The 17,194-nt window shown below is 43.5% G+C and overlaps 1 protein-coding gene across 2 annotated transcripts in view; it reads right to left on the reverse strand.

Moving 5' to 3' along the window:
• The window catches only part of CFAP74 (cilia and flagella associated protein 74), a 38,320-nt gene extending 27,657 nt beyond the window's left edge, over positions 1-10,663 (reverse strand). The window contains exons 1-12 of one of the 2 annotated variants that reach the window (XM_064730783.1): positions 10,629-10,663; positions 9,320-9,701; positions 8,844-8,934; positions 8,266-8,418; positions 7,974-8,072; positions 6,450-6,554; positions 4,661-4,834; positions 3,952-4,062; positions 2,700-2,802; positions 1,832-1,989; positions 1,125-1,332; positions 541-723 (exon numbers count right to left, since the gene is read on the reverse strand). In XM_064730783.1, the coding sequence (XP_064586853.1) occupies positions 541-723; positions 1,125-1,332; positions 1,832-1,989; positions 2,700-2,802; positions 3,952-4,062; positions 4,661-4,834; positions 6,450-6,554; positions 7,974-8,072; positions 8,266-8,418; positions 8,844-8,934; positions 9,320-9,674 (1,740 nt within the window). In that variant the 5' untranslated portion in view covers positions 9,675-9,701; positions 10,629-10,663. Of the gene's footprint in view, positions 1-540; positions 724-1,124; positions 1,333-1,831; positions 1,990-2,699; positions 2,803-3,951; positions 4,063-4,660; positions 4,835-6,449; positions 6,555-7,973; positions 8,073-8,265; positions 8,419-8,843; positions 8,935-9,319; positions 9,702-10,343; positions 10,428-10,628 lie in introns of those variants that run through there. The other variant, XM_064730782.1, reaches the window with a different exon arrangement.
• Positions 10,664-17,194: the final 6,531 nt, after the last annotated feature.

Raw genomic sequence — 17,194 nt, forward strand, 5'->3', positions numbered from 1 at the left:
TCTCTCCAGTCAAACTCAGCATCCCAACCTCAACATGAAGAATTTAATGGATTCTCAGCTGTCTGTTCTGCAGTTTCTCATCACCCAATACTAGAAAATCATGTTTTTCATGGCAGAATTAGCTTTTCTGCACTTTAAGGGTTTTATTTTCTTCTCAACTTATTAAACATTGAGAAAAAAATCAGCTGACTTCACTGGAATGTTTCAGTCATGGTCCAGTGCTTCTCTGTTGGTCTAGGAATATGTACTGACATGATTTCTTTTTGATGGATTCTGAAGTTTTTTTAAATTCAAAGAAGTAAACATAATGTGATTTATGTCTTCACAGATTTCTGAACTAAACCTAAAGCACTGTTTTCTCTTTGAGAGCACAAACTCCTCCAGAACAGTGTCAAACAGCAATGACTGATGATATTCTCACATCTGAATTTCTGCATCTATGTAATAACATCATGTCTGCATTTTAACTGCAAAATACACAATTATTGGTTTCAAGCAAGGTTCTTTTCTGTTTCTAACAGGAGACACCACAACATTTACCTTGTGCAAGTCAAATTCCAGATTCCAAAGTCCTGGGAACTCAGGTACCAGCAGGGTCTTGTCCCTCTCTGTGTCCTCATCACCACTTTCCTGGAGCACATCCTGGGCTGTGTCCTCAGAACTCTCTCCTTGGGAAGCAGTTCCCTCCCCAGCCGAGGAATGAACTAATGGAGGCCACCCCAGCTTTGGGGAAGAACACAAGTTTTGAAGATACAGTTAAAAATTACAGTTACTTCAACAGTTATCAATTTCTGAGGAGATCTTTTAACACAAAAATTACAGTCTTTGGCTTTTTGCCTCTTGGCCTTTGGCTCAGAGGTCAAAGCTGCCAACTTAGGCCAATCCCCTCTTAAAACACTGAATACAGACAAAATTTTACATTAAAAGTCACTTTATTTCCTTCAAGAAAAAGGAAACTAACAGATATTAAGAGATCTGATGGGGAAATTCCTCTCCACTTGTTCTCTACTGTCTCATGTTTGGTTGTAGCCTGTGCTATTTTTAAACAGAATTCAATGACCTGCACGTTTAACAAAACAAAACAAGACAATCTAAAGAGAGTTGTTTCCTAGGCCTTTGATTACCTCTGATATTTCTCCATCTGCACGTTTGCAGGTCTCCTCACTTTGCCAGGCTTTCCTGCTCTGCAGTAAAGGATCCTCAAGTTTACCACGAGCCTTAATGGCCTTAGCAGGGGACTGACTTTTGCTCTGCTTGTGAGGAGGAGCTCTTTCTTGCAAAATTCGAGACACAATCTCCATTTTTCTTGACTTCTGCTGTTCTCTAAAAGCTCTGTAATCCAAAGTTGTAAGAAATATTAACCCATTAACCCAACTATGGTTATTTAACAATAATATTAACTACAACCCAGTGCCTTGGAGCCTTTTAGCTAAATAGCAAGTTGGGTTCAGTGGTAATTTCTGCCAAGACACCAAGTGATTCAGAGGCTGTTTATACATTTTTGCAGACTAAATATACTCAGCTACAGTGTTTTAGAAGGCTGATACAGACTTTCACAGTGTTCAGGGGAGGAAGAGGGACAGTTACTTCAGCTTTCCAGTTTGGGGTCACTGCACTCCCCTCGTGGAGGAGTCGATCACAGAACACCCACGGGGCTCTGGAGCTCAGAGCAGCCCTGGGCAGAGTTCAGGGCTCAGGAACAGACTGAGCCAGTGTCACACAGAGTGGGAGAGGGAGCTCACCCCCTCCAGCACCATCAGAGATGTTCTGCCCTCAGGACCTGACTGAGCTCCAGGGAGCAGGCACAGTTTGATGTGGATATGACACTCACTCTTTCCTTTTCTCCTGTTCTTGCTGTCGTTTATGGAGAAAAATTTTCTTGATAACATTGCCTCCTTCTGCTTGGATGGCCTCCCTCATCTTCATCTCCTCCTTCTTTGCCTCCAAGGCCTTTGCTTTGTTCAAAACCTGGAGAGTTTGGAGCTTTTCCTATGAGAGTCACACAAACCAGTTACATGTTTGATTCACATATTAAAGAATATAAAACAGAGGATCTAATGCTGGTCCCCTTATCCAAGTATCCCTTTGTGGGGGATGCCTCTGAAGCAGAAGGTACTGTCTGTAATATTCTCTGTAGCCATGGGGTGCTGAGATGCAGAAAGCTCTGACTGGGTCCAAGCTACTTCTCTACCCTTCCAGCCTGCCCCTGGAATGCTGCTCAGTGAAGGAATATGAAAAGATAACAGTTCTAAACAAATCAGGTTTAAATTAAGATCATTCCCTCATATCCTACAGAACAGAAATAGAAAAGCAAAGCAGCATAGCTCAGAAATTCCTAATTTATACTATTTAAATTCTCAAATAACTGTTTTTCTTCCATATGTTTTCTCCATGTGGAATATTTCTGCATTGGGATCCAAATAACTGGAAATCCTTCTGGCTGAACTTCCAGAGAACTTTTTTTAGCATGCATTATTTCCCAGAGAGTTCCCCTCCCAGAACAACTAGACTGTTGACAGAATAAACTGCATCAGCAGAATGTCAAAACCTGCCCACACAGATCCCTGCCATGGTTCAATTCCCCCCAGTTTCAAGGGGTTTGGTCAGTGATGTGATCAAAAATCCCCACACAGCTCTGCAAGGAGAACTGAGCATCAGGAGGCAGTGACTTCATTGCCACCCCAGCCCAGCAGCAGTACCCTGTTGGAAGTGATGCTGGTTTTCAGGGAAAGCACAGCTTGGATCCTTCTCTCCATATGCTCCTGAGCTTTCGCTTCTTCCTTTGCATTTTGTTCATGAATTCTGTAAGCAAAGTAAAATCCTTCAGGCTCTCATCCTGGAAAGCTCTGGGTAATAGAATGGCTGAGCTGCCAGGGAGTAATTGCCAGCAGCCACTGCTGCTGCACAGCCCTGCTTGGTGGGCACTGCTGTGGGCACAGGGAGCAGCTGCAGCTCCCCCAAACACGGCACTGCTCGAGCTCCAAGTGCCAACAGGTTTTCAAATATTTTGCTCAACAACTTTAATTTTAAAAAAAATTTTGGATATGAAGAATGTGTTTCATGTTATGACATATGACTGGCTGCTAAAATAAAGAATTCAGGTGTTGCTCATATAAGCAGTATCTAAACCTTATGTAGCAAACTTTTAGAAGCCAAGCACATGTACCCACACTAAAAATAAACCCTGAGAACTCTACAAGTTGGAAATATGTGGGCAGGAGTCAAACCTGGGAATAGGAAACCATAAAAACAATTAGGATTGATATGTTTGATATATTTGTCAAGAAAAAAAAAACAATTTGATTTTGTTCTTCTTAATTATGATCAGTTTGTACACACCATCTAATAAAAAATAAAACAGCCTAGAAACAGTACAATTATTTCAATCATTTTACAATTAAGTCCTATTATTTATATATTAAGATATATTTACATATATATAAAAATAAGTAACGAATGTTCCATTTCTTCAGCAGCAAAATAATTCAACACCAGAGTAATAACACAAACATCAACCTATGAAGGAACATCTAATTTAAAATCAACCAGAGCAGCAGCACAAGGAAATGGCCCATCAATCCATTGATGCTTTTTTACCACATTTCTGAGAGGACATAGAATGGCACAGGGCAGGTTTCAAACCTGGATTTTAGCTGTACTACTTCAGTTAATGGCACATATACAGATAAAATGCTTCAAATCATCATCAGTGCCTCCAAGGTCAGAGACTCCAGGGAATGTGGAGGCCATGACAGGACACTGAGTGGATTTTCTTCTTTCCACATCCTTTTTGCCCTAAAAGATCTCAATGCCTCACCACACTGTACCTGGCACAAGATTTCCAGGTGAAACAGAAAATACAATTTAGAGAAAAATCATTATTTTTCAAAGACTGGGGGATAAAGCCTTGCCCAGCAGAGAATGCCCAACAGGAAGGGAGTGAAGCCCCACCTGGCCATGCTTTGCCTCAGGAAGCAGACTGCTTTCTCATGGTTCCTTTTGGCATCCTCAAGGAGTTTTTTATTTCTTTCTTCACGTTCCCTCTGGGCTTCCTTCTCTCTTCTGCAAAACAGACAAACCAACAGTTGCAGCAGGACTAAGGAAAATTTGATTCCAACACAATGAGACCTCAGGGTGGGGTTGGGGAGTTCATTAATATGTGCTGAAATTAGGACATTTGTCCACTCTCCACATTCCCCACATTACAGACAAAGTGATAAACTTCACAAAAGCCACAGACTGACACACTTCTGCTCTGCTTTTGGAGAGCACTTTTGTGCTTTTTGGTGTCTGCTTCTGCTCCAGGAAATCTCAATGGACTCATAGGCCCAGAAGGTCCTGGAGACCAACAGCACTGCAGACACATGCAGTTAGTCTGACCCAATAAACCTCATTTCCTATGATAAAACCCCCTGCATTTGTAGTTTTTTCATTTTCATTCAGTTTTTTCCCATAGATCAGAAATCTTTACTTGCATAACTGCAAGGCTATGGCCAATTCTTATTTTAATTCCATTTCCTCATCAAATATTCCTGAAGCTCACCCAGCTAAGACACACAGTAGCAGCAGTATCTGAACCAGCTAAACTCAGCACCTGCAGCAGAGAACTGGCTGAAAATAAAACAAGAAAGGCAGCAGGCTCTGACTTTGAGGCTCTTACTTCTCTCGAGTCCGACGTGTTCCTTCTGCTTGCAGGGCTGTTATTTTTTCCTTCCAAATCCTCACTTCTCTCTCCTCCTGGTATTGCATCTGTAGCTCCTCCTCATCTTTTTGAAGTTTTTCATGGAGGATGTCGTGTTTTTCCTGTTCAGTTTCTATCTGCCACATCTCAAGCCTTTAAAAAGAAGTGTGAATTGTTTTCACTGGGATACTGATATTCTTTCACTTTAAGGTGATAAATTGAGTAGGGAAGGCTCTATGGGGGAAATAAACATGTAACCATGTTTTCTTTTAATATTTACAAACATATTTTGAATCAAACTCTTTTACTGACACAGACTAAGGCTCATATCTAATACAATATTCCTTTCAAAGACATGAAAAATATTGGTCCAAAAAAAAGGTAAAAAAATAAACCTCAAGTTTTTGTTTCTCTCATTTACCTAGATGAAAATATGAAAATCAAGAAAAATTCTAAAAATAGCTTTTCCTTCAACAATAAATAACTTCAGAGACAGGCCACAGCTTTTATTCTTCTGTGCTTTGCTGAAGGAACCAGATATGATAGAGCTGAGTACATTAATCTGTTCTGTGTATTGCTAATCACACAATAAACAAGTCAAGCATTTTAAAGCTATTACACAACACTGCAGCAGAACACACTGTATCCTGCTTAACCACTTGGCTAATCACAGCTAGAAGCTCATGCCTGTGTTCCTCCTTTGATGTACCTGTGGTACCAAAATATAAACACACTCACCTGTTGCCTCCTGCAAAAGCAGTTTTACTCTGTCTGATATAAAGAAGTAATTTATTATGTGTGAACAATCAATTACAACAGCAGTATTAGCTTGGCATAAAAATACACAGTATTGCTACAATGTCTCCATCATGCTCATTTCCTATCTTTTCCTTTATGCCCTATAAAACCACTAAGAGGCATAAATTACAAGTATTTATGCTCATGCACAGACAGATTTACTTTAGTCCATCTTATTTTACATTTCAAATGAGACCTGTATAGGTCACAATTTATGCACCTCTCATAATAAAATCAAAACTTTATTTACATGTGCAAAGCTAACTTGGGTTCTGAGCCACATCATCCAGCTTTGTAAGGGATGAACCATGCAGGCTAAAAGTTGATCTGGATTGGAATAGGAATCCCAATATAACCAGTTAGATGGTGCCTGGGCCAGTTCTGACCCTCGCTGCTGGGCCAAAGGCAGCACTGTGGTGCTTTACCCCAGAGATACCTTGGCTGCTGGAGAGTGCAGCGGGGCACAAGACGCAAGTCCAGGCTTGTCAGGACTCCGTTTACCTCAGGAGAGAGAGCTTCTGGCGATGGTGAAGATAAGAAAGGGAGTGGATTCTGCTAGAGGGTTATATCCAGATGTTTATTCCATGGGTGCAGAGGTCTGCACTGGGACAATTCCTCCAACAGAATAGGGCCGCATGGTCTCATTAACATTTTAAGCTCAGGGCAGGGGAAGGGGAGGGGACAGGTGAGCCACCAACCAGGTGAAGGGGCAGGGTCTCAAGGGACGAGGGACACCTATCACACGACGCCTTGCTGGTATGTTAGCCTGATTGACAGGGCACACTCAGCGAGGGGCGAGGGGGAAGGGAGAAGGTAAAACAGGACATTGCAACACACCGCAACAGATCTGGATTGATGTAGTTCAGTATTTACAAGCAATTTCTCTATTGATTAACTTTTGAATCCATCCAAGAGCATATGAAGAAGGTAATAAAGATTCCCTGCACACTTTCTTCATGGCCTCACTTACAGGTTTTGTTTGAGTGTCAGAGCAAGGCTCAGCTCCAGCTCCCTCTCTCTCTCCAGCTCGGCGCACAGGCGGCTGCTGACGGCCTGCAGGCGGGACACGGCTGCGCTGCACAGTCAGACAGAGCCCGTCAGGAAGAGATGTGAACACAGCCCCCCTTGCAAGGTCAGCAAGAATAAAGCACAGCTCTAAGGCTCAGATTTATTCAGCAGAATGCCAGCAATTCATGCAGCCTCTTGTTTAACCTTCTAAGTGTCCATTCTTGAGGCAGAGCTTTCTTTAAACTCTTACACACCGGTTGAAAGGAACAGATGAGAATTTCAAAAGCACTGACCAGTGGCTTAATGCAACTCTTCACTTCTCCAACTGATAAAAGTAGTATTATTCATGAAGATAAGCGTAGGTGAACCGAGAGAACCTAGACTGAGTTCGCTTTTAAAATGGTACTACAATATTCCATACACTTAGCCTACAACTGCAGCATTCCCACACAGTTATTTTCCCTCTCTCCCCAGGAGAACTAGCAGACAGTGTGCTACAGGATCCACAGTGGCCTGACTATGCTCAACATAAACTCCCATCCTCTAAATGAAAATTGGATCTTCTACCTGCAGCTACTCTAAATTCAACATTTCTCTATTGGCATTGGCAGTGCTAATGGCAGCCAGGATTTGCATTATTGCTAAAACACAAAGTTCTTGAACTTGAGAGGCCAGGAATCTATCAATCTATCTCACTCCACTAGACACTTGCTAAATGTAAGAGATTGGGAGAATTGCTATTTTTTCCATATCCAGACCTCTCCATGTGACCCATCATAAGGATAAACACTGCACTGCTTTTCTGTCTTTGCTGGGATTTGTTACTGTCTCTGAAATCCCACTTGCACCACCTCAGGAGGCTCATTTGCATCAGCTCATCAGTTTTGTTTAAGCAGCTCTGCCATTCTGGCAGTTAACCTGCCTTCCTCTCTCATTCATTGCTGCTCTAACCTGGAGATTAACACAGGTTAGAAATGCAGCTGCAAAGTTTGTTCACAAGCCTCTGGCTCCTGGTACACAAGCCACCCACTGCTTTCTATTTAAACCAAATGTGAAGAGTACAGTAAATTGCCTCCCACTTGATAGCACAAGTGTTTCAGAGCAGCTCCTGTATGCAGAGCTACTCCTGAAAGGCATTCCTGCATTCCAGAACAACACAAGAAAGGAATGGCACATGTATGTGTGCATTTATAAAAATAAATACGCACACATATATAGAAATCCTGACTGAATAATCACCAGAAGCAAAGCCATGACCTCCAGGAGTGTCACAGCACCTTGATTCATCAGACTGAATAGAAGATTGACACGATTGACAGCAGTGGGCTAGGCTGACATAGTACCTGTTGTTACATTTTAAAATATATGCCTCTTTCCTACCCATTCCCAAGTTTCCACCTCTTCCTGCTCTTATCTCATTAATTACACACAGATGAAGATAGTGGATGCCTGTAATCCTTGGTATCCAGAAATACTCTCTACCTACACATTGCCAGCCTCCTCCTCTCTCTCTATTTCCATGTCTACATGATCCAGCTGCTTTGCCAGCATCTTGCTCCGCAGCCGACAGGCACTCAGCGTGTCACTGCAAGAAACAAACACACCAGTTATGTTCTGTAGGTTCTTTTCTCAGTAAAACTCTTTTTCTGGGGGCAAGATTCACAGCCAGGACTCCTGTCAGATACATAGTTCTATAAACTCCAGTATTTATGATGGACACAGTATCTCAGTATTGGCTGGGGATTTGTGCTGATGGATTATGTTTATTAAACACTAACCTGGTTTTTTGGACCATCAGTTTCTTTTCCTTGACTTTGTCATTGAACAATTGGAGGCTTCTCAGTGAGGCTGATAAGTGAATTCTGTCTGCAGACTTCAGAGGCTGAATGGTACCAATTTTGCCCAAAGAGTGTTCTGAGCTTTGCCTTTGACTTGGAACACACAACCAAGAAAGAAACAATGTGAAACTGTAGTAATGTGAAGTTTGTCTGACATCCTTACATTTCTGCTTTTGTTTTATTCTAGCAGAACTTATAAATAAGAACATTATAAATAATGAAGAAAATGAACACAAACAGCACAGGAAGTTTGAATGCATAGACTTAAGCCAGGATTTTCAGTATTGGATATCTAAAGTTGAACATTTATACCCTCATTGAAAGCACTAATGATGTGTCTTTGTTTTAAAATGCCTGGGGCTCCTCTCAATCCCACCTTGGCTTTGCAATTTCAGTGTTCCTGAACAATAGTTTACAATTGAACAGGAACATTTTAAACTAGTTTAAGCCATGTCATACACAGCTGATCACTCAGCACCACTGAGGAAATTCTGTTTGAACTGGAACAAAGTATTTACATGGTAGAATCAGACTGGTCTCCAGCCTCTTCAAAAGTGTCCTTGTTTTCCATCTTGTCACCAACATCCAGCTCTTCTTCCAGCTCATATTCTAGCAGATATTGAAACAACAGCTTAATAAAGAGACTTTGAATTTTAAAATTTTAAAAGCTTTCTATATTTGCTGTCAAGTCACAGTGTGGAGAATCAGATGTGACATTTTATAGCATTACTGCAGTGTACATTAAAAAATTCATATGGCAAAACACACAGGACTATGATACACCTGCAAAAGAACAGGAGAATCTTCTCTGCCTTCATGTGGAAGTGTCACCAAGAATCCCATTTATGTGGGAAAATCCCAGACAAGAATAGGGAGGGGCACAAGGGAGGATAATGTATTGTCAGGTTCTGGCCAATGATCTAACATGTTTATCTTACATTAAGTTTACATTAATGTCAGTTTTTTGTGAGTTATCAAAACAATTCATTTTCACCTTCCCAGTGTTTTTCCAAGTCAAAGAGCTGATCAGCTGCATCTTCCTCTTCTTCTCCCTCTTCTTGTTCTTCTTCCTCTTCTTCTCTTTCTTCTTCCTCTTCTTCCTCTTCTTGTTCTTCTTCCTCTTCTTCTCTTTCTTTTTCCTCCTCTTCTTCTCCTTCTTCCTCTTCTTGTCTTTCTCCTTCTTCCTCTTCTAGCCTTTCTTTTTCTCTTTCTTCTTCCTCTTCTTCTCTTTCTTTGCTTTCCTCTTCCTTTTCTTCTTCCTCCTCTTGTCTTTCTTCCTCCTCCTCTAGGAACACTAGAGGAGACATTTGCTGTTCTCCCTCACTAAAACTGATCTCCTGGTCTTCCATGGTGACAGTTATTTCCAAATGACCAGGCTGAATAAAAAAAAGAACATGTTTTCCACATTAAATATCCAACAACTTGCAGTAGTGGTGACTATCTCAGGAGTGAATTCGCAGCATTCAGTATGCATTTAATGCATGTGAAATGACTGGATACAATATCTCTGTGCTAGTTACACACTTTGAGTATCAACTATAATAAATCTCTTAGTGAAAAGCAAGGACTCTGCCTTTTTTTTCTTTTAACAATCAGCTCACTAATAAAACAAACTTTCTGAATGTATTTTATCCACTTACACCATGATTTTATCCCAGATTATTTGGGCACAACTCCAACAAACATTATTTGTCCTTGAGCCTTGTGGAGTTCTCCAATGCAAAGCAAACTCTTCCCAAATGTTGTTACAATTTATTAGAATGCAGTAAATTCTGCATGTCATCTAGAATGAGTTATTACCACATGGTTGAGCATTTCACATCTTACCCACAGAAGGACTTGGACATATGATTAATTTTAACGAAGGTGGCTCATCTTTGAGTGCGTTTATGTAAATCCTTCTGCAGAACTCAAGAAGAATCAACAACAAAAGAGCATCTATTTTCTCCAGTTAAGGAGCAGAGAAAACAAACCCCAGGATTTGAAGTATGGAAGAATGAGTAAATGATAGAAACCACCTTAAAGCCAAGTAGGATTCCTACGCTTGGCTACTGATTTAGGGATGTTGGTGGCACTAAGAAGTGGCACAAACATCAAACGCAGCCAATGCAGCAGCGGCCCCAACGCCTTCAGCCAAACCCCTGCGTTGTGAGGTTGTGTGGCTCCAACTCCCAAAGAACAAAGTTTGGGGTAAATTAGGCCGAGATGCACAGCACAGGCCCGAGCCCTCCCACAGGACACCCCGGGGCAGTGTCGGTGTTCCCGGCGCTGATCCCTCACGGCGCTGTCCCCTCAGGGCTCACCGCGCTCACCCCCGGCCCGGCTCCTCACGGCCCGGGCCCGCCGCGCCGCCCGCGCTGCCACGGCAACGGCGCCAACCACCGCGCGCGGGGGCGCCGCGCACGCACGGCCGCGATCCGCCCCCGAACCGCCGCGGGCGCGGGGCGGCGCTGCCGGCGCGGCTCGCTGCGTCCCCCCCCCCGGCCGCGGGGTGGTGCGGGCCGGGACGGGCCGAGGTCCCTGGGCTGGGGTCCAGTGTCTGAGGGCCGGGGTCCCTGGGCTGATGTCCGGTGTCCGAGGGCCGGGGTCCCTAGGTCCAGGTCCGGTGTCTGAGGGCCGGGGTTCGGTGTCCGAGGGCCGGGGTCCCTGGGCTGATGTCCGGTGTCCGAGGGCCGGGGTCCCTGGTTCCAGGTCCGGTGTCCGGGGGTCCCTGGGTGTGGGTCCGATGTCCCTGGGGTCCTCGCAGTTGTTCAGATCATTGAGTTCTTGAGGTTTGACCCATCTTGAGCAGCTCTCTGGGGAGTTTTCCTACTTGACGATTGTTGACATTATTTATTCTCAGAGGCAGATTAGAATATGAAACACTGATGCGCTTTTTGCACGTTCTTTAGAAGAATGATTTACACTTTGGAATACAGTGACATTAACAATTCCATCGTATTAGTGTCAGTAATTACCCTGGTGGGAGCACCTCTACCTGTGCTGCCTGTCTGGGATATCTGGTTCAGGTGGTTTCAGGTAACCAAAGCCAGAGACATTCTCAGTGAACTTTCAGCTTAATGCTTATTCAAATACATTTTTAAATTTTAAGCAAGTTGGTGGCATTATGATTAAAACCCTTTAATCTTGCTGCAATGTGAAGTCCTGTGGATTTGGGGCTGGAGCAGTTATGTTAGAATACTGAAGGTTTCCAAGTTTTAATCCAAAAGGAATCTGTCTCAAATGTCTTTTCAGAAGTAAGCCTGTACTATCCTAACAAAAGCATTTCCCCACTAGTTACTAATTAAAGGTTATTACAGCAGAAATCATGTACTGCTCATGCTGCCCATTTATTATGTCACATTCTGAATAGGTCCTCTGGCTTCAACAGCAACTGCAGCTCTAGAGGTTCTGTATGAACTTCTGTAATTGTTATAAATAAGCACAAAATCACTACATGAAAAGCCTTTAGATGTTATTTCAGTGATTTACATACTCATAGTGAATGTCTGTGTTCATAAAATGAACCAGTTTGAATATTCTGTCCTGGGGTGGAATCTCCTGAGCCTGTGTGTTTGGTATCAAGTGTTCAGTACCAGATTTAGGGTGCCCAGAGCAGCTGGGGCTGCCCCATTCCTGAAGAGTCCAAGGCTGGCTTGGACAGGGCTTGGAGCCACCTGGGGTAGTGGGAGGTGTCCCTGCCCATGGCAGGGGGTGGCACTGGGTGAGCTTTGAGCTCCCTTCCAACCCAGGCCATTCTATCTAAACTGGTGATTGACTGGGTTTCCTCTCTGTTCTCCTCCTTGTGTTACCTTGACAAAGTCAAGGAGCAGTGCAGCTGGGTCCACAGCACAGCAGCTCCCTCACTCCTGGCACTAGGCCTCGATGACGTGCCAGAGAAACCCAGCTATTCACAGACTCCCAGGGATTCAGTTATTAAAATACTGAGACATCATCTGCACCAAAATACACCCTGCTCTGTACACAGAGACAGATGCATTCTCAGATTTATTTAGTTGAAAACGTTCCTTAATTGTAAGCAATATTTCTGTAATTGTTATCGTTGCTATGAGAGTAAGGTCTAGGTTTTGATCCCAAGCACATGCTGCTAATCTGAGCATTTATTTCCACTGGCACACACACCATGGAGTGTAAGTTACTCACAGTGACCAGTGCATTGTCCCATATTTATGCTGTAGGTCCTCAATCTTGAGAAATACACAGACATTCTTAGCTCTATAAATGGTGGAATCTTGATTTTATGGCATCTATTCATATTACATAAAACAAATTACATACAGACATTTGCAGGATTAAAGCTACAAGATGTAGGCTAAAAATATGCAGTGATTAACTGTATAGCTCTCTCTGCAGATCTGGAATAGTTATAACTGTGTTAACTCTGAACCTGCCAGTTCCCACATTCCTCCAGTTGGGATGAAAAACATCCAAGCATGGATTTTCCCCTCAAGAAAACACTCAGAAGAACACCTGGAAATATCACTGATTGTCAGTTTCTTGTGATATTTTTCTTCAGGGTATTTTTTCAGTCCCAATTTACAACTGTTTGAATTATTTCAATTTCATAACAGCAACATCAACAAGGGTCATGGTTTTGTGTCAGGTGAATAATGTGTTTTTAGGGAAAGACAATGTAGATTTTTCTCTCTGATATAGATAGGAAAGGAAGAAGAGATCTGCAGTTCCTCTGAAGGAAATTATGGCTCCCCAGCCAAGTTCTTCTCTCTCAATCTACAACTTACGTCTATCAACTGGAAGCCAGTGAATCTTTAGGGTTTAAGCTCCTGGAAATGTACAAAAAAGGCTTTGCTTGATGCAGCTCTTCCAGATTTTGTGGGTTCTGGACCACAGTGATCCATCCTGGAGAACCTGGGAAATGGAGTGAGCAGATGCAAATGAAATCCCTGCTGTTTTCTGCCAGGGTTCAGTTCAGAGGCATTTCTGTGGAGTCCCTGCAGTGGCACCTCAGGATCAGCTGGGGAGGCAGCAGAGCTGGCCACTTCCCTGCGCTGTGTGGCTGCACGCTGCGCTTCCACAGGCACTTGGCATTTCCCTCCCGAACGTTTCCAAGGTGACAGGAGCTCATCTATGGAGCTTTCTGGCGTTTAGGCAGGAAGACATGCCAATAATGGAATCTGCATTTTGGCAGGGTGGTTCGTATCAATTACATAACACAACTTGTCTGCCCTGTTGTTTGATAGGGATCGATGTTGGCCTGTAAACAATGGCAAACATTGATTTGTCGGACTGTAAATAATGGCAAACATTGATGAGCATCTTCCAATGACTCATCCCTACAGATGCATGGACAGAAAATGAGAGGGGCATTTGCTGTCAGAGCACTTGATGGAGGAATGGCCTGGGATGGCACAGCTGGGAGTGCACCCCTGAGAGCTGGGGTAAAACTTCATCCTGGTCCTGGAATTAGCTCTGCCTCGGGGGAAAAGTGGGGAAATTTCATCCCAAATCTGTTGCATAAAGAAAAGAAAAGGAGGGCAAAGTGTCTGGCTGCAGTGTGTGCTTCATGATTATAAAAAAAATTATGCAGATTGAGGGAGGAACTAGATGTTCTACAGAACATTTAGAAACAGATAAAAACTATATTCCTAGTACTTAAGGAGAAAGGGAAATTAATATTGTGGTTATCCAGATACTGATTAAATACAGACACGTTTGTGTTGGGGCTGGGGGACGTTCAGACAGTGCAAGTACAGTACAACCTCTGAAACGAGCTAAATATTTCCACCATGCAATTGCTACTGATATTCCCAAATCTCATTTACAAAAATAGGCATATGTGTGTAATTTATATATCTAGAGACATTTGGCGATGTTGCCACAACAGTCTTTCACGAGCTGCTTAGGTGGAATCATGGGAGGGTGAGACTAATTATCCCTGTGGTACATTTTTTGCCTCTTAAAATTATATGTGACAATATGATATCTTTATTTTTCTGGCAGTAAAACCACCTGTTCTATTTAGAAAATGATCTGGTAAGAATACCAGGTAATGCAGTGCAGCCATAAAATGAAATAATGTCCTTCTGATACAGTCTCAAAATCCTGAGTAATAAATGACTGAAAACGGATCTTTTGACCCAAATCACTGAGCATGCTTCTCCTCAATCCCATCAAATGACACCATCCAAAGAATGATTGTATGGAAGCAGTTACAGAAGGATGGATGACTGTGATCAGGGAGAATTCATACCTGTTACACGTTCCAGAAGAAAAATTCTTGACAGATACTGAAATGTGGGTTTCTGGCTTCAGTGTAGTAAAATATACTTCAAAGTTGTGACCTTTATTAGTGCTTGAGTAGGGTAGATACTTCAAGAATTAGTAATTGTTGATATAGTAGTGATAACTAATGATTTAATAAATAGTAATCATTAAATGTCATTGTAAAATTATCCAGATGTGGGTGGAGCCCATTAGCATTAGACCTGGCACGGACAAATACTACAGAAACAGATTGAAGGGTGTGTGTTGCTTCCACAGATCTACTCCAGCTTTACTACAGCCCAGATCAAAGTTTGCCTGAGCTGTGTAACTCTGAGCTGGCAGCCTGGTCCTGCTGGAGCTGCAGGGACCCCACACAGTCCCCAAGGGTCCTTGAGCCCCCATGCAAGCCCCCAACATTTCCATGGGAGCTGGTGCCTGCAGCCACAGGGAGCGAGGAGAAGTTTGTTAGAGTGAAAACAAGGCTTAGCAAACATTGAGTATCATGGGCCATCTTTTTAAGACTATTTGACAGTTCCCAGCCGGGAGCTAAAGCTAAAGGAAAGCTTTAATTATTTTCAAGAGGATTAGATGAGAAAGATTTGGAGAGCTTATTTATTTTGTTTTGTTTTGATGTTTAAATGGCAATTTTAATAGTTTCTTAATCTATGTCTCAGCAATTTTAATCTGTCATTGACTGTAATGAGTTTGGGATATTTAACTAGAACTATAGGAAATTAAATGTATTGTTGACCTTTATTATTTTATCTCCTCTCTTCCCTTTGGCAATAGGAGTTATTTATTTTGAGTGGGTTGTGGGTTGTGCATATATATATATATATATATATATATATATATATATATACCAATCTATTTTAAATATGTATTGTATGTAAAACCAACTGAATCACCAAACATTTGTCCTCATCCTTTATGAGGATAAAATAAGATCCTTGTAGATAAAATGTGATTTTTAATCTGAGAGAACTCTCACATGTTTTTTAGGATTGCCATTGTATTTTTACTAGTGTCAGTGGTCACTTTTGTAGCAAGGTCTGTCCTTTCAGAACATGGTGTGCTTATATCAACACACAAATGCACACATCACTCACTTACACGTGTCATCCACACATAAAATCCACTCAGACACAATCCAAATGTCCAAAGTGCCTCTGTGGATTTTTGGGATATTTTTACAGCTATATGCTGAAGATATAGAAAACTGTTCTTTTTTACTGGTAAATTAGGTGACAGCTCTCCAGCCAGAGGAGAGCAACGCTGAGGAATTCTCAGCATAGGTGCGTAGCCCACAGCACCATCAGCCTTAAGAATATGAAAAATATGAAAAATCTCAGCTGAAAATATCCCCAAAAGTGTGAATGTGTTGATGGAGAGACAAAGTCACTCTGTTCTTTGTGTCACCAGGTAAATACCATTAAAAATCTTTCAATCTACCTCCTAAAAAAAAAAAATCATGCAATAATCTGACTCCTAGAGTTAAATTTGTGTCTTTTCCTCCTTTTTGGATGTTAGCTGCAGGATTGCCACTGAGATGGGCAGAGGGAGGAAAAGATCAGAAAGAAAATTACCTCTTACATTATTCTCACAGGTTTATGACGTGCCTGTATTTGTTGTATTACATTTGTGTGTGTGTTGTGTACATCTGGTCCCCTGGATTTCATGGGGCTGTTATTCCCCTCACCCACCATCCCTCAGTAGCCATTTGAAATGTTGTTCCTAAATAACGATACACAGCTAAGAAGACAAAAAGATGAATCCAACACTGTACCCCAGGTGCCTCCGTCCATTAGCTTAAGGTACCTGCACAATCATTTTTGTTTTATGAAAATGTCTCCTTCACACTGTTTCCTTTGTGGGTTGGTTTTAAAATTGTCATTCGAGATTGAACAGCACCAAAAAGCCGAGGAGGCGGAGGAGGAGAGAAGGAAAGAGCGAATATGGAGGAGAAAAGCGAGTTTGACCTGCAAGTCAAGATGAGCCCGAGGTCCCGAGCAGCGCCGTGGCCGGGGCCGCGCTGGCCCCGTGCCGGGAGCGGCGGTGCCCGGGAGCCGGCGGAGGGACCGGGAGTTCGCGAGGCACAAGCGGTGGAAGGTGGACGATGGCAGCCCGGGATGGAGCAGGGAACTGCTCCGAGCGTTTCACTGTAGAGCAGCCCCCCGGGAGCCCGAGAGCGGCGAGGCAGAAGTTTGTGAGCGGGCTCTGCCCCTCTCGGTGGTACCGGCGGGCCGGGACAGCGCGCAGGCAGCAGCGGAGAGGCGGCATTTCCCCGGGCACGGTCCCCGGCTCCAGCGGCGGGGCGCTCGGAGCGATGCCGGGAGCCGGGCTGCAGCTGCGGTGCCGCCGGGATTTGCCGGGAGCTCGGGGGGGCGGCGGGGGGCGGCGGCGGCGGCGGTGCCTGCGGTTCACATGCCCCGTGCGGAGCGGGCACGGCGGCTCCGCGCCCCCGAGCGCCCCGGGACCGGCCGCCCCTGCCCTGGGCTCGGGCTGCAGCTCCTCCGCTCCTCCCCGGCACGATGCGCGCAGGACATTAGTGGCTCCGGAGCACTTTGAGTTGCTCCCACCCCGCTCCGTGGGATTAATCCATCCTTTTGGAGGTTATTTTCGGCAAGCAGCCTCGCAGGCGGGC

The sequence above is a fragment of the Zonotrichia leucophrys genome, chromosome 21 (genome assembly GCF_028769735.1).
Source record: "Zonotrichia leucophrys gambelii isolate GWCS_2022_RI chromosome 21, RI_Zleu_2.0, whole genome shotgun sequence".
Lineage (NCBI taxonomy): Eukaryota > Metazoa > Chordata > Aves > Passeriformes > Passerellidae > Zonotrichia > Zonotrichia leucophrys.